At 40.3% G+C, this 23,499-nt stretch overlaps 1 protein-coding gene across 1 annotated transcript in view; it reads left to right on the top strand.

The window, feature by feature from the left end:
* Nucleotides 1-23,499, top strand: part of Hmcn1 (hemicentin 1) — a 450,870-nt gene that overhangs the window by 337,316 nt on the left and 90,055 nt on the right. The window contains exons 59-69 of the mRNA XM_060364433.1: nt 311-424; nt 523-725; nt 1,033-1,114; nt 1,224-1,355; nt 1,876-2,025; nt 6,190-6,349; nt 9,851-9,975; nt 10,175-10,358; nt 10,903-11,000; nt 13,358-13,636; nt 20,940-21,136. Of these exons, the coding sequence (XP_060220416.1) occupies nt 311-424; nt 523-725; nt 1,033-1,114; nt 1,224-1,355; nt 1,876-2,025; nt 6,190-6,349; nt 9,851-9,975; nt 10,175-10,358; nt 10,903-11,000; nt 13,358-13,636; nt 20,940-21,136 (1,724 nt within the window). The remainder of the gene's footprint in view (nt 1-310; nt 425-522; nt 726-1,032; nt 1,115-1,223; nt 1,356-1,875; nt 2,026-6,189; nt 6,350-9,850; nt 9,976-10,174; nt 10,359-10,902; nt 11,001-13,357; nt 13,637-20,939; nt 21,137-23,499) is intronic.

The raw sequence follows: 23,499 nt of genomic DNA, 5'->3' as shown, positions 1-23,499 counted from the left end.
CCCACATGCGTCTGAAGACAGCAATGAGCACAGCCCAACATTTGCAGATGACAACATCATACAGCACTGTCAAAACCTGGACTCACCCGAGAGAGACAGGTGGCAGACAAACCATCACCTTTGCACTGTGGAGTTTAAATTCAGACATCACTTGCTCAATTCTCCAGATCTACAGAAGGAGAGAACTCCCAGAAGTTGTTCTCTGACAGGTGCATGCATGCATACACAGACAGACACACACACACAAAATGCAGTAACAACACAATTAAAAACAACCTCTGTATCTGTCTTTACATTATATCTGCCCCAGGTGGTCGAACTCTACAGATTATTCGGGCCAAGGTATCTGATGGCGGTGAATACACATGCATCGCTATCAACCAAGCTGGAGAAAGCAAGAAGAAAGTTTCTCTGACTGTTCATGGTGTGTTTTCACTCTCTGTAATTTCATATTGTATTTTCTTAGCTAAGCGATTTGATGAAAAAACAAATTGAATATTCTCCTTTTGTTTCCCGCCTCAGTACCCCCAAGTATTAAGGATCATGGCAGCGAGTCTCTTTCTGTAGTTAATGTGAGAGAGGGGACCTCAGTGTCGTTGGAGTGCGAGTCAAATGCTGTCCCTCCTCCAGTCATCACCTGGTCTAAGAATGGGCGGATAATAACGGATTCTACCCACGTGGAGATTTTAACTGGTGGACAAATGCTACACATCAAGCGAGCTGAGGTGCATCTCTGGTCCTTTTCTGAGTGTTGTGCCTCCATGCTGGGGTTGTGGAAGAGATAACTGGAAGAGGCCTACTCCCCTTACTACAGCAAACAGTGCTATTCATGGAAAAGTGCATGGTCAATGCCATTGAACTTATTTTCACTAATAAAAAAAAAAAGCAAACCAAAGAAACAGAATTTCTGAAGACAACTAGAAGTGGGGCAGTTAAGCATAAAGATGACTGATGACATAATCTACTCCTGAACCCTGTGATTGGTCATCTATCACTTAATGGAGCATATACAATAGTATCTTTTTCTTTTAGGTGTCTGACACAGGCCAGTATGTATGTAGAGCTATAAATGTAGCAGGACGAGATGATAAAAATTTCCACCTCAATGTATATGGTGAGCATCTGCCTCTAGTACAACTCTTTTTCCCCTAGACATGCAAATGAAAGAACATGTCTCGAATTAACTTAATGACGGTGTGTGCTCTTCTTCTGTCTTTTCGCAGTGCCTCCCACTATTGAAGGGCCTGAAAATGAAGCAGTTGTGGAGACCATCAGCAATCCAGTGACACTGACGTGTGACGCCACTGGGATCCCGCCTCCTACCATAACATGGTTAAAGAACCACAAGCCTCTAGGTAACACACCTGGACATCTTTGTGGTTTCCTTGCTTTGCCTTTAATTCACCGCATTTATAAATTAGCACACGTGTCAGTCTTGTGCTCTTGCCTGTGATTAGTTCTAGAAAGCCTAATATCCTGAAATAAAAGTTTATTGAGTAGTAAACATTTATAAACATTTGCTTTGTTAAGGAACTGTACATTGAAGCGAGCGCCTTGTGCATTCAAGGCAAGGTCTCTGCCACTGCAGTTCACTCCAGCATTTCCAATTTTGTTTTTCATTTTGAGGCAGGCTCTAGCTAAGTAACCAAGCAAGCCTTCACCTCCCAATACTCTGCCTCTCAACCAGCTGCGATTGTAAACCTGAATTCCCCATTATAAAAGTGTGTATATATATATATATATATATATAATTTTCATGCTTCAAAAAGTTCTCATTAAAAATACAAAGGCAAAACTTTGTATATTTGTTACATGAAAGGAATGGCTTTAAATGTTCTTTCATTCTCTTTTTTTTCTCTTTCTTTCTACCTGTAGAAAATTCTGACCCACTTGAGGTTAACATTTTATCTGGAGGAACTAAACTGCAAATTGGCCGACCTCAGCGTTCAGATAGTGGAAACTACACCTGTGTTGCAGCCAATATGGAAGGAAAGGCTCAGAAAAACTACATCCTTTCCATTCAGGGTATGTTAACTCCACTGTAATCTGTCCTTTCTTTGTCATAATCCATCTTTAGTACAAAATGGCCTGTATCAAAATAGACCATTGATCGTTGATTGAATATCTCCTGGTCACTGGAAATATTGATATCTTTTTTTCATGAATTTACCAGTACAATCAAAATCACATAAATATGGGAAAGAAAAAAAATAACAGAATTTGGGATATCTCTGCTTGGTTTTAATGAAAGTATTACATTTTCTGTGATATATTCTATGAAATCGTGATGTTTTATTTGTTATAATTTATTTTCATACTAACAATATAAATCTGTTCTTAGTTTTAAAGATATGTAAGATTTTATTTGTGAGATTGTGCTATGGTTTCATCATGGGTGTAAGAGTAGGTAAACTTGAAATAATCATGAATCGTACAGTTTTGTACTAAGAATAAGGAGCATCAATTCACCCAAGAAATCTACTCACTAACGCCTGCATTGTGGCATAGCCTTGAGGATTATAGGAGCACTTGTTGTTTTTTGATTTTCAGCAAACCTCTGAGTAATGCATTTGACTCAAAATGACATGGAAGTCTTGCCTTCTGATTTCATCACAGTTACTAAAGACTTTCTAGTAAATCGTACCCTTGTAAATCATATCTGCTGTTGCTGTGTTAAAGCTAAAATTATAGGAAAAGAAAATTGATTCGAGATTTCTGCAAAAAAGTACTAATGTTTTGAGATTTCAGAGACAGAAAAGGTAAAGTACCTCTTCAGAAATACAGTAAAGAGCTACAGTAACATCCTGGGGCTGGCAGGATATCTCAGTAGGAAAAGACATCTGCCATGAAGTCTGAGAAACTGAGTTAGAGCCAGCAGACCCACATAGTGGAAAAGGAAACCAGATCCTACAAGCTGTCCTCCAACTTCCAAACATACACTGTGGCACATGTGTACTCAAAAACATATAAACATATACATAAAATAAATAAAATGCAATTTAAAATTAAAGAAAAATAAATTGCCTGCTTAATTATGCGATTTATGCATATCATCAATAATATAAATCATAAAGTATATTGGTGCAGCCAAACATTTTTCTAAAGTTCATTTTAATATATTTACATAATGTCTTAAAACTAGGAAAAAATGCATAGACATAAACCCTAATTAGGACAACTTTCATTACTATATTTAGTGACAATTTCTTTGGTACCCTAACTTCATTATTCCTGGTGACTAAAATGACATTTAGAAGGTAACATAGTATTGTGTTAGTAACTATTTGATAATTGACTCTCCAAACAAACAACAACAAAAAAAAGGTACTGATATGTAGCCACAGTGTGTGTGTGTGCTGGTATGTGTATGCCCAGGGTGGCCCATTTCCAACTGTCATAGTGAAAGTGAATATGGAGTAGGAAGTCAGGCCAGACAGGCTCCTGTGAACAAATATGAACTGCTCCTGGCCTACCTCGTCATTCTGTAGCACAGAAGTTCAAATGTTTTCCTTTCTGACCTTTAAAATTTTGTACTTATGGTGTTTAGTTGTTTTGCATAAGTGTATGTCTGCACCACATGCATGCCTGGTGCCCAGAGCACAGAAGACCTCAGATCTCCTGGAACAGGAGTTACAGATGGTTGTGAACAGCCATGTGGGTTCTGGCAATCCAAACTGAATTTCTGACCAGTGTTAATGTCCTTAGTACACACCAAGGAAGACCAGATAAAAAAGAACAAAACCTATTGGAGTTGAAAAGCATAATATGTCCATCAAATTTTCATAATAAATAATTATTATTTATTATAATTTTGTTACAATGTTTTGAAAGTTGATTGTCTTGAACTATCTGAATTACAAGCAATCCACTGAAGCTTAACCTAAGGATGATTCTATGCAGTTGCCCACAGATCAGTCAATTATCAGTTCTTATGACTAAACAGTTCCAGGAATATCAGGAACATTGAAGTAATTGGATGCTTTAGTCTTCCTCATTTAAAAGTAATTAATGAAGGTAACTATATGCCAGTGTTGTTATTAAAACAAAAATCCTAACTGTTCTGTTTACCAATGAAAAATCAGGAGCCAGATGCTGGGGTGAAAATCTGCCAGCTCAGAAAAGCAGAGAAAGCACTCGGCTGACCTTCCTACTCAGCTCAAGTCCTGATGGGGGTTGGGGGAGAGACTTTCTTACTCAGCTCACATCCCAGATGGTGAAAACAAAAAGCCTGCTAGCTCACCTGAAAGCTCAGGAGGAGAACGCCCAAAACTCAAGGACAAAGAGATAAAGAACCCAAGAGCTAGAGAACTAAAATCCTTCTCCATGCTGTCTTAAATACTCTTCTCTCAAAGTCCCTCCTTTCTGTTAATCCCTCTCAGCTGGTTACTTGCTCTACCTCTTGACCTAGGGTCAACTTTATTAAATCCTGTGTATAGAAAGTTCTAGGATTAAAGGTGTGTGTTAGGGCTGAACCACTCCAAACAAAAGACGGGTTTCTACAGTTCACAATCTCTGGGATCACAATGTGATCAAATATCCTGCAACATTTCCCCATTTTTGTCTAAATAAAAGACTTTTCTCTACCATCAATAAACTGTATAGTATCTGGTAAAAAAATACATTCATAATGTCCAATCCATATGTATTTAGCAACCTTGAAGAAAGTTCTTTACTATCTATCCTATTTTGGTGAGTCCAGAGTTCTGTACCTAAATCACTTGGTATCATAACTTGCATTACCAATTAAAAAAAAAAAAACAACATTTTTTAGACCTAAAATGTCATCTTAAATCTTAAACAACTTAAATTTAATTCTGAGCCTATAAGTATCTAGTCTTCAACCTAATCAAAGACCTGAGAAGGATAAATATTATCTGAATAAACAGGAAGTGCAGAGTAAGCAGCTTCCAAAACTATAGAAATGACAGAGATTGCTGGATGCCTGGAGAGTCATCCAAGATTGCTCTCCAGTGTACCATCATCTCCAGCCTTCTGGCTCAAAATATCTGAAAAACTTTTCTCTGAAGCTGATAGTATGAAGGACTTGCCTACCTTGTCCTTGCAAAGCTTGGCAGTTGACTTTCCTGCAACCAGTTTGTCCAGTATTCTGTCTACAGAAGAAGCAAGGGCATTTTCTTGCCCAGTGGCTAGCTAGCCACATATGAAGCCATTTCTTAACAGAGAATTTTTTGATGCCCATCATTTTCAGAGTCAAAAGGAGCTGACTTGTCTCACTGTCAAAAAAATTTTTTTTAATTTTTATTATTATTTTATTCTTCCTCTGTAGCCTGGTAAGGCCACACCACCAGGGGGAAGAGGCTTTATTTGTAATAGCCAGAATCTGCAAACAATCTAGATGTCCCTCAACCAAAGAATGGATACAAAAATTGTGATACATTTACACAATAGAATACTACTCAGATATTAAAAACAAGGAAATCATGAAATTTGCAGACAAATGGATAGAACTAGAAAAGATTGTCCTGAGTGAGGTAACCCAGAAGCAGAAAGACACACATGGTATATACTCACTTATAAGTGGATATTAGCCATATAATAGAGAATAAACATACTAAAATATACAGACTTAAAGAAGCTAAACAACAAGGAGGACCATAGGGAGGATGCTTAAATCTCATACAGAAGGGCAAACAGATGAGATACCAGAAGCAACTGAAGAAGGGAAACAGGACGAGAGCCTACCACAGATGTTCTCTGAAAGACTCTACCCAGCAGGGGATCAAAGTAGATACAGAGACTCACAGACAAAAGTTGGGCAGAGCACAAGGAATATTATAGAAGAAGGGGAGGATAGAAGGACTCAGAGGAGACAGAAGCTTCACAAAGACACCAACAAAGAATTCTTAAATTAAGCTAGGAAGAATTCTGAATTAGAAATCACATTTTCTGAGTCAGTGAGGTGGATCAGCAGGTAGAAATACTTACCACCAAACCTAAAGATGTGAGTTCAAACCCTGGGACCCACATAGTAAGAAGCCACCCATCTTACACAAGTTGTCCTCTGTTCTCTACCTGCATGAGCACACAGAGGACACCTGTGTGAATGTACACATAGAGAAAAAAGAGGTTACAACAACAGAAAATAAATAGTATGTTCTACTATTCTGTCACATTCGTTAGTATAGTATTTATATTACTATGCTTTCCTAATAAAAATCTTGTCTAAAGTTCCTCCAAGTGTTGCTGGTGCTGAAGTTCCAAGTGAAGTCAGTGTCCTTCTCGGGGAAAATGTTGAGCTGGTCTGCAATGCAGATGGCATTCCTGCCCCACGTCTTCAGTGGCTTAGGGATGGAAAACCCATAGTGAATGGTGAAACAGAGAGAATCAGGTATGTTTAAAACAACGCTTTTATTATAAATTATATGGTCTTCCATAGTGCTCTATGCTTCAGATTTCACACAAATAACACCGATTTCTGTTCTAGTTTGCTTTGTATTGATGTGATAAAGATCATGACCAAAAATAACTCTGAGAGGGAAGAATTTATTTCATTTTACACCTTATAGCCCATTATGAAATAAAGTCTAGGCAGGAAGTCAAGGCCAGAAATTGGAACTGGGCACTGAAACAAAGACAATGGAGAAATGCTGCTTACTGGCTTGCTTGGCCTGCTTTTATTTATTTATTTTTTATTACAATGTATTCACTTCTATCCCCTTTGTAGCCCCCTCTGTCCTCCCCTCCCAACCCCACCCTCCTTCCCTCTTCTCCTCCCTTGCCCTCTCCCAGACCACTGATAGGGGAGGTCCTCCTCCCCTTTCATCTGATCCTATCCTATCAGGTCTCATCAGGACTGGCTGCATTGTTTTCCTCTGTGGCCTGATAAGGCTGCCTCCCCTTCAGAGGGAGGTAATCAAAGAGCCAGCCATTGAGTTCATGTAAGAGACAGCCCGTGTTCCCCTTACTTAGGAATCCACTTGGAGACTGGGTTGCTATGGGCTACATCTGTGCAGGGGTTCCAAGGTTATCTCCATGAATGGTCTTTGGTTGGAGTATCAGTCTCAGAAAAGATTCCTGGGCCCAGATTTTTTGGTTCTGTTGCTCTCCTTGTAGATCTCCTGTCTCCTCCAAGTCTTTTTTATCTCCCCCTACTTTCATAAGAGTCCCTGCACTTTGCCCAAAGTTTGGCTGAGTCTCAGCATCTTCTTTAATACACTGCTGGGTAGAGTCTTTCAGAGGCCCACTGTGGTAGGCTTCTGTACCCTGTTCTCTGTTTTTTTCTCTCTTCCATTGTCTATCCCATTTGCCTTTCTGAATGAGGATTGAGCATCTTACCCAGGGACCTCCTTCTTGCTTAGCTTCTTTAAGTATACAGATTTTAGTATGATTATCCTATATTATATGTCTAATATCCACCATAAGTGAGTATGTACCATGTGTGTCTTTTTGCTTCTGGGATACCTCACTCAGAATGATCTCAAGGGAGAACACATGCTGGAGAGGATGTGGAGAAAGGGGAACCTTCCTCCATTCCTGGTGGGAATGTAAACTTGTACATCCACTATGGAAATCAATCTGGCGCTTTCTCAGACAATTAAGAATTGTGCTACCTCAAGATCCAGCTATACCACTCCTAGACATATATTCAAAATATGCTCAAGTATACAACAAGGACATTTGCTCTTGATCATAGCAGCTTTATTCATAATAGCCAGAATCTGGAAACAACCCAGATGTCCCACCACTGAGGAATGGATACAGAATCTGTGGTACATTTACACAATGGAATACTAAAAACAAGGAAGTCATAAAATTTGCAGGCAAATGGTGGGAACCAGCCTGGGAAGTTGGAACTCTAAATTCCTAAAGTTGCTTCTTGTTTTCTCTACTTGGCTGATGACTTCATCACTGTCTCATGACACTATAGTTATCTAGATAGAACAATTTACCAAGGTCAGCATTTCAAAATCAACTCAGTAGCTTTGACTGTGACAACCTGCAATTTTAATTTGCAATATACTTAAATTCATGGAACTTTAAATTTTACATATTGAAAAACGTACAACCACATTCAGATAATATACTTTCAATATCCATCTCGAAGTGTGATATTTAATAATACACTAAGTATTAATACATAATCAGAGGTGTTGATGAAGTAACTATTTTTAGACTAGCTCTAGATGACATTTTAAACTTCTTCCTAAAGCATAGGAGGTTTATGTTTGGTGATTTATGGTACGTAGAGAAAATGCATAGTGCAATAATCTTAACACAGGTATATTTTATTGTATAATTTTACGATTATCATTTACTTTTATGTAATTCAAAAGAAACACGTTAGCCATTTGAAAAAAAATTCAGAATACATCCACATACCTACGGCATCATCACCCTTTAAGTAAACTGTACTACTTTGTTTCTTTTCATTGAAATATCATTAGGGTATTTCCAGTTAATTTCATATTCATTTATTTTAGCTTGTCATGTACTTCAGTTCATATTAGAACTGGCAAATTTTCACTTGGCTAGATAACTCACATTGGTCACTATGATATAACATTTTTTTAAAAAGATTCAATACTACAATGGAGCAGCTGAGAGTGGCCATTGTCACAGTAAATTCTACCAGAGTGGACGCAGGACTAGCCACAGGATTATCATCATGGATTGCTGCAGCCATGAATCATCTGAAGGAATGGGCGGGCATGGGAGCGTTAGCAGGCCTTCCGGTGTTGGTCTCCTTGGTTTGCCTGTGGTATATATGCAAGATTAGAGTCTCACAACAGTGTGATGCAGCCATGATCATTCAGGCCTTTACAGCCATTGAAGCAGGACATTCTCCCCAAGCATGGTTGGATACCATAAAAAGCTAAAATGTTACGCTCAGGATGTGAGGCTAAGCACTGCACTCAGGGTCAGCCGCTTTGGATTGCATGCGGGTTGATGCCCCAGGTCCCGCCTCTGAGAAAAAGGTATTGGACGGGTCTGATGCTCTTTGGGTGGATGACACCTAAATGAACATCGGTACAAAGTCCCAATTTATTTCTAATATCAGAGATCAGACCTCTACTCTTGCCTGATGCGTCCAAAACAAAAAGGGGGAACTGTAGAGAGCTGCGGAATGCTATGGCTTAAAGATGGAGCTGGTTTCCGCCTTCCACCTTCCCGATGGTGAGTGCTCTCTGTCACGAACAATTCCACATTTGGCTAAGGCTGAGGATCTGGCTTGCTTCCATGTATGTGGACCTATCTGCATTGCCCACGTGGCACACCTGGGTTGGCTACCCAGAGGCTATTTAAGCTGTGGGCCGGCTTTCCCCAGGGTCCGAGGATTGTTCAAGGTTCCTGAATAAACTGCATTGAAAAAAAAATTAAAAAAAGAAAAAATTTTATTAATTACACTTTATTCACTTTGTGTCCCCCCTGTAGTTCCCTCCCTCCTTCCCTCCCAATCCCTCCCTTCCTCCACCCTCTCCATGCATGCCCCTCCCCAAGTCCACTGATAGGGGAGGTCTTCTTTTCCTTCTTTCTGATCCTAGTCAATTAGGTGTCATCCGGAGTGGCTGTGTTGATCCTAAGGCTGAGAGAAAGGCACCTCCACCCACTGGTTACGTTCCTGACCTGACTGTCTTTGTTTCCTTCTTCCCAGAAGGAGGTGATAAATATAAATGATTTCTGGATAATTTTAGTTCCCTGAAGTTGCCATCGATTGATGTGGCTCTGACTTTCTTATGTTTCTGCGTACCTGTGAAATAGGGTTAAATCATTCCACTCAAGATGGAGGGATTATATTATGATGGCGCTTATTTTGAAAGGACACAATAAAGTTGAATGAGTTTTCCAGATTTTATTCCCACAGTGCCTCTGTCTGACTTTTCTTCCACAGGGTCACTGCAAATGGGAGCACTTTAAATATTTACAGAGCTCTCACATCCGACACAGGGAAGTATACATGTGTGGCCACCAACCCCGCTGGAGAAGAAGACCGAATATTTAACCTGAATGTCTATGGTAAATATGAAATGCCACCAGGTTTTGACTTTGCTACCTTAACAATCCATTAACGGGCCACAGGTGATTGGAGCATGTAACTGAAATCTGATATCAATGATATCTTCTTTGGGGATACAAAACAGAAGCAGGAACAATTATAGTGCAAGTGGTTTGAACTCATATATCTTCTCTCTCACTTACTATGTGCATTCTGTAGTTCCACCTAAAATCAGAGGTAATAAGGAAGAGGCAGAGAAACTGATGGCTCTGGTAGACACGTCAATAAATATTGAATGCAAAGCCACGGGAACACCTCCACCGCAGATCAACTGGCTGAAGAATGGCCTTCCCCTGCCCCTCTCCTCCCACATTCGCTTGCTGTCAGCAGGGCAGGTTGTCAGGTCAGACTGCACTGTATGCATTCCTAAATACTTATGATGACAGTGATGGACAGCTCCTTCTTCACGTAAACTCAGCTTTGACTGCCACTGTGCCACACTGTCAGATGTGTTCAAAAGAGGGGAGGATAAGGAAAGAAACGTCAAAATGGCTTTGTATTCTTGTTTAAATGCTCATGCTTTAGTAAATGTGTGCGTAACGGGTCTTGAAAGATGAACTGTTAGCAAGTTTATATTTCCAAGAGCTGTGTTTTAAGCACAGTGACAGTTCTCATATGATTTTCATGCTACCATTTTCTCTGTTAATGTGTTTGAAAATGTTCACTCTACCAATTGTGTCGCATTCCTAGTGGGTTACCATTACTGCAGTTACCCTTCTGCAACCAATTGCAGTTGGAGGAATATACATTTTGTGACGATGATAACAAGCTTCATATCTAAGAATTTTCACTATAAACGTCATTCTCTAATCTGTTTATTAACCATGACTATCTTACTCTTGTCTGTCGAGTGGCTTGATTGTAGAATGTGGGGCCTTGCTTTGCAGGATCGTGAGAGCTCAGGTGTCTGACGTTGCTGTCTACACTTGTGTGGCCTCCAACAGAGCTGGGCTGGACAGTAAGCACTACAGCCTTCAAGTCTTCGGTATGTCACAGAAACCACCCTCCCGCTCTACTGCAAGTTCAGTAGCACTAAGCCGCACGCCTTGAGGAACTGACCTCCTCCCATTTTCCTAACACACACAGTCCTCTCTCATACCCCACCCTCTCCTGTGTTCCTGTGGCCTGTCTTCTACTTACTCTTCCGAATCCCTTTCTCTCACCTGGGAAACACAATTGGTGGTGTTTTAAGGCCCACAGTATGGTCTGTTGGTCGCTGTGCAGTCACTGCTGAACTGCTAGTCAAACACAGTGTCCTCTCGGCGCCATCATCTTGGCCCCCCTCCCCAAATCTCTTTCTCATGTTCCTGTGTAATATTTTGTTTTGTGATCTGCTGGGTCAGCCAAAACTGACTGCACAATCATGAGTTTGAAGCTATCCATTGGAACCTGGTGGGCTTAGCAATGGGTACACAAACAACTGAAGATAATGGTTACTCCTCCTCTATAACTTACCAATAGTCAATAGTTGCTGGTAACAGATAGGGCCCTGGTAGTCCCTCTCCCTTCCATGACTGACTGTTGACTGGGCCAGTCTTGTGTTGTTGTCAGTTCATGATTGCAGTGGTTGCAGTGAATCTAGAAGACGGCATTTTCAGCCCTTTGCTTTTGCCTTATCTTCTAACTCTTACATGTGTCCCTCCTGTATCAGTTTGTTTCTCTGCTGTGGTCATGAAGCAACATGAAGGCAGAGACTGAAGCAGAACCACAAACGAATACTACTTCTTGCCTTGTTCTCCATAGCTTGCTCAACTTGCTTTCATATACAGCCAGGGCTGCCAACCTGGGGTGGCACTGCTCACAGTGGGCTGGACCTTCCTGCAGCAATCAAGAAAACATCCCACAGACATACCCTCAGGCCAATCTAATGGCAGTAATTCCTCAGCTCTTAAAGAGAGTTGTGTAAATGATGCATTTAGGGCAATCATGAGGCTCTGAATTCATCCCTGTTCACTGGGAGGAAAGGCATCTATAATTTGGGCTGACAGTAACTTTTATCTGTGGCATAGTGACAGAGATTTGGAAGGCAGTCTGTGTAATTTTATTAAATAACAGTAGTAAGTTTTCCATTCGAGCTTAGAGTCTTCTCGGTCACTGGTTTGTAACCTAGAATACAATACCAATGCAACAGGTCTTAAATCTAATCAGAGCTGTTGGTAAACCCTATGGCATTTGTGCCACTGTTGCACAGGTGGCTACAACTTGCCCAGCAAGTTGGTTTTTTAGTGTGGAGGATTCATAGCTGAGTAAGACAACGGTTGCCTTTTCTCCCCAGCAGTCTGCATTGTGCACCTTCTAGCACACTTAGTTATGCAGGGTAACTCCATTCAATCCTGTGTGTGTGTGTGTGTGTGTGTGTGTGTGTTAATTTGGGTTATATGATAGTAGGTTTTTTTTATAACTTTTTCATTTTGGTTGATCTACCTCAGCAATTACTTTCATCTCCCCATCCCCTGTCTCCTACCCAAGTCATTCCATCCTCAGTGTTTTCCTTCTACACTATCCTTCCTCCCTTAAGACACTCCCTGTGTCAGTATTCTAGCTTCATGTGTATTCCATGATAAACAAACAGAACTAAAGTTTTCAAAATAGAATTTCAATCCAGACAGAGGATTTTTGATTCATACACACATGTGTGCATGCACACACACACACACATTAAACTCATTTTCTAGTAATATTAGCAGTTTATTTAGATAGAGAAAATTTAAATAGATGCATTTGCATTTTTGAGATACTGTGGATTGCTGGTTCACATTTCTCAATCTGTAATCTCAGAAGAACTCTAAGAACTGCAATCTGTGGTGTATATATATATATATATATAAATAATTGATTCAATTACTGCATTCTCCATATAGTCTTTGGAAGTGTATTATTGGATTATTATAAGAACGAACTGCTTATAGCATCATAACAAATTAAAGAGACAATGCTAGAAAGTTGAAAATGTAACCAAGATATAATACATGTTGAGAATTCTTTACTGATCTGTGAATGATTATACTAATTAGCCTAACCAATAAATAGGTTTACAATAAAGTGATCAATTTACTCTACACTATTTTAAATGTTGTTTCATTGAATGTAAAAATAGCATTGAACTATTTAAGTACTGTTTTTTTTCTTTATTAATCACACTTTATTCACTTTGTAGCCCCCCTGTGGTTCCCTCCCTCCTCCCATCCCAATCCCTCCCTTCCTCCACCCTCTGCATGCATGCCCCTCCCCCAGTCCACTGATAGGGGAGGACCTCTTTTCCTTCCTTCTGATCTTAGTTACTCAAGTTCATTTCGAATTATAATAGATGTCTACATTTTACCTGGTTTATTTTCTGTGTAGTGCCACCAAATATGGACAATGCAATGGGGACAGAGGAAATCACGATCGTCAAAGGCAGCTCTACTTCTATGACGTGCTTTACAGATGGAACCCCAACTCCTAGTGTGTCCTGGCTCAGAGATGGCCAGCCTCTGCTGCTTGATGCTCACCTGACCATCAGCACTCAAGGGATGGTGCTTCAGCTCATCAAGGCAGAAACTGAGGATTCTGGGAAATACACCTGCAGTGCCTCAAATGAAGCTGGAGAAGTCAGCAAGCATTTTGTCTTGAAAGTTCTAGGTACGTAGTCATTCTGATAAGTACAGAGAACTTGAGAATTCAGGGATAGTCAAGACTTGAATAATGAGTATAATTCTTAGAATCATTCTTTACCAGACAAACTTTAATGGATTTCCATTTCTGCTCTATAATTCACCTAAATTCATCTAAAGCATGTTAAACTTGAATTGTAGGTTTTCTCTGTTTGGAAAGATATATATTAAAAAAAAAAAAACTCCTATGCCTAAGATATTATTAATCGAAAAAGCATAATCTCCTATTTTTATCAGACCTTTTCATGGGCACGAGTTTGTGTGTTTGCACATACATGTGTGTGCACATGTGTGTGCAGATGTGGGTGGAGGTACCGTGTGTCCATGCAGAGACCAGGAGTTAATGTTAGGTATTTATTGTCTTTGATTGTTCCCCACTCTTTTTCTCAGGCAGCATCTTTCTCTGGACCTAGAGTCTCAATGGCCATCTTGCCTCAGGGATCCCTGACTCATGCCTCCTGAAAGTTATAATTACAGGTGGCCACCATGGCTACACAGTTTTACACGGGTTCTGGGCAAGAGCTTCACCTACTGACCTCTCTGGCCAGGCCCTAATAGATGATTTTTTTTTTAACTTTTTCTAAGAATTTAAAACACATTTGAATGGAAGTTGGATAAAAGAAGATAATGTTTATACCGTTATCCCAAACAATCTTAGATTATCTAATTTTAAGATTACGGTCAAAACAGTCACTTTGAGTAGACGTTCCTATTACTCTTGGGTACATTGAAAGTAAATATTTTAAGTTTATAGTTCAACATTTATCAGCAAAAACGAGCATAAAGACTAATTTTTTTCTGTAACAAACATCTTGATGGTGGACAAAAAAAAAGGGATAAATGAAATTACCTATTATGATAGCAAAGACTTTTTGAGGTTTTCCTCTCACTATGCTGTTGGGGAACTGCCATACTCTTTTCACAGAACAGATATGCCCCCTACTGAGAAGAGCAAAAAAAATATTTTTTTTGGCAGGAATCTTGGTTAGGAAGGCCTCGCATATGTTTTCAGGGTGCTCTGTAATCTTTCTCAGAGCACCTATTAAAATTCAATTATTTATGTTACTTTAAAAGTTGTCTCTATCCCCAGTTAAGTTTTACGAGGGCGAGTGCAGCACTCATCTTACTTACTGCTGGGGCCTAGTGCTCAGTATGATGTGTGACACACCAGGAATTCTTGGTGTGTGTTTGTTTGGTTGAACTGAAACCAAACTACATGCTTCTGAGCTGTGCTAATGGGAGTTTTATCCGTAGAGGGAGGAAGAACAATATTCTAGTAAACCAAATGAGAAGTTCTTTCTGGTGTATCTGAGTCCTCAAATAGGAAGAAAGGTGGGGGCAGAAGAGGTTTTTTTCTAGGCTATTTAGACACATATAAAACAACACAAAACTGGGAGTTGTATTAATTAGGTGAGCAGGTTACAAATCCCTACCCATTAGTTTACCAACATGAATAACAATATGACATAGCTCTTCATCGCTTACATTTTAAATATTAATTGTTGTATACACATTATGTGCTGGACATGTTTCCCTATGCCAGTTGTGAAGGCCTACTATGTAATCATTGAATTTCAGGCGATTGAATTATCATCCAATAAAAAAAGCTTTGAATTCAGCCCCTAAGTTCCTTTATATGGAGTAGGAGACAAAGAAACTGAAGAACTAATGTTTTGTTGTTCTTGTTGTTGTTGTGTTGTTGTTGTTTTGGTGTGATAAGGGCTAACATAACACTCTGTAGGACAGTGAGATCCAAATTAGATCTTCCCTTAAATCCATCTGAGCCTGGAATGGTAGGCTGTAGGAGAGAGGATGAGTTCAAGATTTTTGCCTGTTTAACCTGTAGGTGATAGATACTAATTGTGAGTTTGTACTCATGGAAACTGAGCATGAGTGGGTGAAATGAGGCCAGGTGAGGAGAAGGGCCTTCTGTACAGAGCCTTGACAGCACTCCAGGGGACTAGACTCATTAAAAGTCAAGAATAATGTTAAGTTATCTCCAGATGCCTCTTCTGAAAAAAAAAATCCCTCTGGTGAGAATGAAGAACGGATTGAAGAAGATGCTGTGTATATCGAGGCCTGAAAACACAAGAGCCTGGCCTGCATGTGACAGTGGAGAGAGAATCCAGAAGCAGAAACATAGACAGACACATTACTGCAGCAAATAGAGGAAAGACCAGCAATGCTGCTGCTGGGGTGAGGTACAAAGGCAGCCCTCCAGGATAAAGAGTTTATTGGATAATGCTTCCAGAAAACAGAAAGATGAGAAGTGTCTCACCATGTGCTGAAAACTAATCCCATTAAGCTCTGAAAATCTTTTCTCGTGGAGCCACTATTCAGCTTGCAAAGGTCTCCATTTGGGGAACAGCTACAGTCAACTCTCTGCCTGTGGTGGGAGGTGTCAGGATTGATTAGTGGCTTTGCAAAAGTACCGTGTGGCTAGAACACAGAAAGCGAGAGAGAGCGTCCAACATTGTGAAACTCTGAGCGGAGCAGGGCCCAGGATGTCATGACCAATTGTGAAGTTTTCACAGCACTGCACTTCTCAGCCCTCCTAAGAGGAGCTTCTTCTTGCAGTGGAAGGTGATTAATGCAGAGAAGCACACCATGCAGAGAAGCAGAGACCTTGCAGTTGTTAGGTCTAAATGAGACAGCTATATCACATCCTTCCCAAAACCTTCAGGCATCATCACAGAAGGGGGCTCCGACAGACTGGAGGAGCCAGAGGCAGGGAACATCTGAAGAAAAACAGTATTTGCTGGACATTACAAGGCCATTGCACACATCGTATAACGTTTGTGGCCTTATGCATAAGACCTGAACAAGATCAAGCCTGACAAAATCCAGCAATGGGTAGGAGAGAGACTCAAGAAGTTTCAACTCCTGGCTGAGGAGCTATTGGCAACTAATGGCTGATGGGGAAAAGAAAGTCAGTTTTCTTCTGGGACGTGGCCCCTGGGGGTCTATCTGCAGTAGACTGCCTTTAACCTGTGCACAGAGAGGCAGATCCTGAGTGGGTGCAGCTCAGTGGGCTTAAAAGCAAGGCACATGAAATTGATGCGGTGTGAGCACAGAAGAAATTAGAGGGGAGGGAATGGGGCTTATTTAATCAAAACATATTATATGCTTGTAAAAAATTCTCAAACTAGATAAATTAAATAAAATCCAAATGTGTGTGGGTGTGTTAATCCTGAAAGAGCGGTCCGGTTTTATCCTCTAAAAATGAGAAGTTGTTACAAGGTATAGTAAGCACAATAACATAAAAAGATCTTTGACTTGAAAAGAGCAGTCTGGCTGTAAAGAGAAAAGTCAACAGTGGATTCTGAGAGCAGTGTGCTCTTAGGAACTGTGGTATTGGCTGTTATAAACAATGTGAATGTGGTCACACATCCCGGACCAGGTTTGTCATTTTTCAGGCCGGCATGAGCACAGCAGCTTCCTTAATTCATTCTTCATTCCGTCACTAGAATGAGTTTTCAGAATTACATCTGAGCCTAATATTTCTTGCTTAAGATTTTTCCTAGCTTTTAACAAGATCTGAACTTGTTTCTGTGATGCAGAGGTGAACCCAGGGCCTTGAGCATGCTAGGCAAGCCCTCTGTCCCTGAGTGACAGCCTTGGTCCTAAGAACATGTGCTTTTCTCATTCAGTGAGATGTTGGGAGAGTGACCGTTGTTGCCCTGACTGGCCAGTTTGGATGGTGGCTCTTCTCTTGATGCTCATGTCATGGTCAGTCGGTGATCTTGCAATGCCCCCTTACCTCCAGCAGAACTCAGCCCTGACTAGAGCAGGACAAAGAGAAAAAGTCTATGGCCAAGGAGTTGGTTCTCTGTAGACTTTCTTAAAAGCTCCACATAAAGCTCAGACTTCACTGGTCAACAGTAACACATACTGTTCCATCTAACACGTGCTGAATCGGTTAAGAGATGTAATTTTTAACACTTCACAAACCCTTACGAAACTGGGGTCACTTAAAAGCGATTAAGGGTTAACTAATACTGTGTAGATAAGTAGACGTCTATGTCATCTCCCCTCCCCACTGGCTTATAAAATCATGGAAGAGTTATTAAAAGAACATACAAGCCAGAGGGTGGAGATAGCTGGGGCGAACATTGGGCTCTGTACCATTTCAAGCACGTGGCAGCTGTGGCTGCCTGCACAAGATAATGCCAGTCAACATGGACAGAGGAAAGTCTTGTGAGCTCCTCCCGTAATGGAGGGCTATTAACAGGTGATGACTTCAAGAGGAAGCCAAAGTCAGTTTTCTTCAGGGCCGTAGTCCCTGATAGAATAATTATGCTCCTATGGGTGTCCCCACACCCATGTATGGGCACCATTGATTGGACTCAGTGGGATATATATATAAATAAAGGAAAGGGAATGAAGTTAGAAGGAAAGGGGATGGGGCCCTGAAAGAGCTGAAAAGGGGGTGGTCAAATGTGATAAAAAATACATTTCATGCATGTAAGAAACTTGCAAAGAATAAATTTAAAATGTTATATTAAAAACCAAGGTCACAAGAGCTGCACAGGGCAGTTAAGACATAGTTTTACAATGATTAGTAATGGTGATGATGGTGATGGTGGTGATGAAAAGGATGAGCAGGAGGTACGTACAAGAAGAAAGGAAGATGCTCCGGCTTTATGAACAGCATCGTGGCTCATATTATAGTGATGGAAATGGAAATTTTATGTTTTTCTATAAATAATTGCAAATTATTTCAGCTTAGTTCTGGGTTTTGTATATGGAGTTCATGAGGAGGAGACTCAAGGATAAATTTTAATTTCCAGACTATGTGACTAAATTATTAGTAGATCCATCACACAAGTGCAAGGGATATTGGAAAAGAAACCAAAAACGCGGTCTGAGTGTCAGCTCAATTTGGAGTATTTTTATGAAACATAGAAATGGAACTGTTTAATTGATAATGGTATTTATTATTTTAGTGCTCAAAACTTGGATTTAGACAGTAAATACAAATTTTTGAAGGCTCAAAGTGGACGTAATTCCCCCTCTTCCCTGAGTATGAGACATGTAGGGCAAATACAAAGTGAAATCGTTGGTCTTCGCCCAACATAGGTAAGAGCTGGAGACCAGAGGTTGAGGCAGCAGGAACCATGCTGCTCTTGCTGCTGCCCTAAGCTAGGGGCCATAATTTTGAGAGTGAAGAGATCCCTAATGAATCTTTGTGTCTGCGGGACTGGCATGTAGCAAATCATAAATAAGAATAAATAACGAAAAATTGATTGTAGTTTAATGAAGAGCCAAATTAATGCTTTCACCTCTTACAAGTAACCTATCCAGTGTTTAAAGAAAGTAGAGAGTTACAAAACAGGATTTGGTTTCTATAAGGAAGCTTCATATCACTCCTAGAACCTTGATGATCCCTCACCAAGCTCAGGCAGTGGGTGGTGTTAACTGTGAGAAGTTAAAGGACAGGGCCATTTGAAGTCTAATTTGAAGTCTTGGTCTCACGTGAGTATGTTAAAGTAGATAATGTTACAAGCTTTAGAGATCGATTTTTGTTTAATTCAGTTAGCCATGTGGAACCATTATAATCTTTCAATTGGGAAACCATATTTCAGACTTATAAGGCATGTAAAATATATTTTGACGGTCATATGTCAGATGGGTTGAAGTGGACCTCTGGCATAATGCTTAAGACATACAAACTTTCTACTTGGAGATGAGAGAGAGAGAGAGAGAGAGAGAGAGAGAGAGAGAGAGAATAGATTTGCTATGTTGTCTTTTATTAAATAGGAAAACGAGAGTTAACAAAAGTTTTAAAAGGAAATTCCAGATGCTGAGACTCATAGCCAAACTTTGGGCAGAGTGCAGGGAATCTTGTGAAAGGAGGAGATGAAAAACCTGGAGAAGACAGGAGCTCCAAAAGGAGAACAACAGAACCAAAATATCTGTGCCCAGGGTCTCTTCTGAGACTGATAGTCCATCCAAGGACCGTTCATGGTTATTACCTAGAACCCCTGTGCAGATCAGTGTCCAAGTGGGTTCCCCGAGTAATGGGAACAGGGGCTGTCTCTGATATGAACTCAGTGACTCGCTCTTTGATCACTTCTCCCTGATGGGGGTTGGGGAGGTTGAGCAGCCTTACCAGGCCACAGAAGAAGACAATGCAGCCAGCCTTGAGGAGACCTGATAAGCTAGGGTAAGAGGGAAGGGGAGGACCTCCCCTATCAGTGGACTAGGGGAGGGGCAGGGGAGAAGAGGGAAGAAGGGTGGGATTGGGAGGGGATGACAGAGGGGCTACAGCTGGGATACAAAGTGAATAAACTATAATAAATAAAAAATAAATTAATTAATTTTTTAAAAGGAAATTCCAGCAATAATGTAAAATGTTACAATAGAAATTGTAGTGGCTCCTTCTTTTTGCAAAGCATTTAATTTAAAATAAAACGTAGGTAAGTTTAAAAGAAATGTGGAGCATCCAGCTATGCTATGTGGTGTCCTGTGACTCTTGTCCTCTTTTTGAGGTTTTGTCCAGTTCTCCTGAGCTAACAACCCTTGTGCTCAGTTCAGACTCAGTCGGACATCAGATGCGGTTTTATGAGTCAGATTCTAAACTATGTTCCTTGTTTAAAACAAAAACAAAGACTAAAGCCCTCAGCTCACTGTTGGAGCTGTCCAACATCCACTTTGACTCCCTTCTGACCCCATAGCCTACAGCCTGAACTACAAATTTTTCCCTGAAAATTTTCACTGCTCACTGTAAGAAAATTCCATTTTAAAAGGATTAAATTTGGAAGTAGTTGAGCCAAGGATCCTTAATGTTCCTTCCCAGTGTTTAGATTCTTTAACTTTCTCTGGAGGAAGGTAATTTTAGAAGTATAAATAGTAAAAGAGAAAGCTACTCCTGTCTAGACATAACAAATGTGTTCCGTGCAGAAATCACTATCCCCAGTGTTTTGAACTCTTGCCAATGAGAGGAACTAAGACCATCTAGGAATGATCATTTTAGTTTCTATATTCTAAATACTTTATGTGATAAGAATGTAAATTTGAGTTGAATTTTTCTTTTCAAGCTTTTAAAATCAGATCAGTTTAAAGAAAGTGATCTGAAATATGAACTTGTTTTATATATATGTATATACACACACACACATATATACATATATATGGGATATATTGTCATAAATATTTTTCATGTTAATAATAAAACCAAACTTTATATTACAAAGATTCTTCGTCATTGCCCTGATGCCCTCATTTGTAAAACAAGTTTCCTTTTTTGTTGTCTGTTTCCATTTCATTAGAACCACCTCACTTCAATGGATCTGAAAGACCTGGAGAGGTGTCCGTAATTGTGAATAACCCACTTGAACTTTCCTGCATTGCTTCTGGGATCCCTGTCCCAAAAGTTTCCTGGATGAAAGATGGCCGGCCCTTTCCACAGACAGATCAAGTACAGACTCTAGAAGGAGGAGCCATTCTTCGAGTGTCCAGGGCTCAGGTGAGTGTCACCATTCACACAATTATTTTATCTACTTTAGCTTCTTATTCCCTAATAAATAAACGCTATTGCATAATTATATCTGTGCATCTGAATACATCACTGGTATCTACGCTGTTATCTACCTCTATTTACAAATGGTAGATTGCCTCTATGATACCTATGACTAGGGAAATAAGTGGGAGAAAGATGTAGACTCTAACACGACATTTCAAATGAAGCAAGATGCCCTCTCATTAAGTGTGTTTTCAAAGCTCCATGTGTTAACATGTTCCCTAAAGCTCTCACTTTTCCTCTGTAGTTCTTGACCACCTAGCAGAAAGCACTCCCACATATCATGTGTGAGATTTCAGAGAGCACTTTGGATTCCCAGAATGAATTAGCTAACACGGAAAGCTGGAAAAACAGTGTTAGGCAAGGACCTTTCAGTGAAATTGGGTGGTTACTCTGGCTTATGTTTAAAGGAATTGATCTGAAATATGAACATATTAAACATAAGTCTGAGATATATGTAAATATTTTCCCTTAACAATAAAGGCAAACATTATATTACACAATTCTTCCTCAGTGCCCGAATGTCCTCATTTGTAGACTTTAGAAAAAACAACAGCAGTACTAAGAATGATGATAATAATAATATTAATAATTAATAACATGAGTTGAATATTCTTGGGGTCCAAAAGATGATGGGGCATGAAATATTTGTTGCCATAGGAGTATGTTATGAAACAACAAAAATTAGATAAAAGAATTAAAATCTTGTTGCTGCTACTGTTACAATCCTCATTCTCTATGACCTAGAACAACAAGATTTATCTTGAAAGACATGCAGGTTAACTCACAGGAAGTAAGTAACGGAGCCAGCGGACCTCAGGGCAGCTCACAGTCGGTGTCGTGGTGCACATGTCTTCTCCTCTTTTCTTTCCAGACATAGCAGGAACCCACGAAGGTCAGCTTAAGCTTTCAAACTATACACTGAGTTAAAAACCCTTCAAGAGCTTTCCCTCCCTCTCAGGGAAATAAAATTTCATGCACGATACCACCAGATGTGAACAGAGCCAACCACAGGAAGCAGCAGTGAGATGGAAAATGAAACATGCCCAAGGCTCAAGCTTGCCCCTGCTTCTGCTGCTCCTGTTGCGTTGGCGTGGCGTGGCATGCACACCTATCACAGCATTTACGACTGTCCGAACATTGTCTTTTGATGTATTGCTCAGCTATATGCATTATGCCTGGCACATAATGGCTGCTTAGCAAGTTCTGAATTGAATGGTATAGACATTGGTTTTCTGAATTATCTCCCATTGTAAACTAAAGAGATCCCACCCTACAGTCAAATACATCTCTCCAGCTTTGTCACTGTACTTTCTTCTCCCGAAGCACAGAGCATGTCAGTAGCTCTCCAGAGTCAAAGAACGGCTACTTAATTATCACTTTTCAAACTTATCAGCAGAGCACATGTAAAACTGTAACTCTAAGTAATGACTCTGGTACGCAGAAGGAAACAAGTTGTTAGGAAATATTTCCTGGTGGAAGTAAAGTGTGAGTAGTTGCCAATGATGCTTCAAGTTTGGCAAACTGAAGACAAATGAAGGGAATTTCATCAATCTGGAATGAACAAGGGTTGACAGAGAAAAATTAGAGGGTTTTTTTTTTTTAATTCAATTTACATCTCGGCCATAGGCTCCTCTCTTCTCTCCTCCTAGCCAAATCCCCCCTTCCTTATTCCCCAGAATAGGGGAGCCCCCCTACCCATAAATCCCAGCTCATCTATTCACATAAGGACTGAGTTTGTCTTCTTCCCCTGTGCTCTGGTAAGGCAGTCCCATCAGGGGGAAGTGATCAAAACGGCAGGCAACATAGTCCATGTCAGAGATCTCCCATGATCCCCTAACTACTGATCCCACAAGGAGCCTAAGCTGCCCATCGGCTACATACATGTAGAGGATCCAAGTTGGTGCTTCAGACTCCACAGGCCCTTCTGGGCCCTGGTTAATTGTCTCTGTTGGTCTTCTAGTAGAACTTTTGTAACCTCTCACTCATGAGGGGAAATAGAATAGATGGTGGTAGTGGCTGAAGAGTGAGTTAGAGGTTTGAAAGAGATGATGAGGAAATCAAATGTCATCCTCTAGTAAAGGATCAGTGTGTGTGCGCACACACATGCACACAATGTGTCTCTGTGTGTGGGGGATATATGCATGGGAGTGTACAGAGCATGTGGAGGCCAGAGCAAGATGTTAAGTGTGCCCCTCTCACTCTGTCAACCTTATTGTTTTGATACGGTATCTGTTACTGAGCTAGGAGCTTGCTTTTTGGCTAGGGTGGCTGACCACAGAGATCTCATGATCCCCGTAGCTCATCTC

Source organism: Meriones unguiculatus, chromosome 11 (assembly GCF_030254825.1).
Source record: "Meriones unguiculatus strain TT.TT164.6M chromosome 11, Bangor_MerUng_6.1, whole genome shotgun sequence".
In the NCBI taxonomy this organism is placed as follows: Eukaryota; Metazoa; Chordata; class Mammalia; order Rodentia; family Muridae; genus Meriones; species Meriones unguiculatus.
Note: the sequence above shows the minus strand (reverse complement) of the source record. Positions and strands in the feature narration are given on the sequence as shown.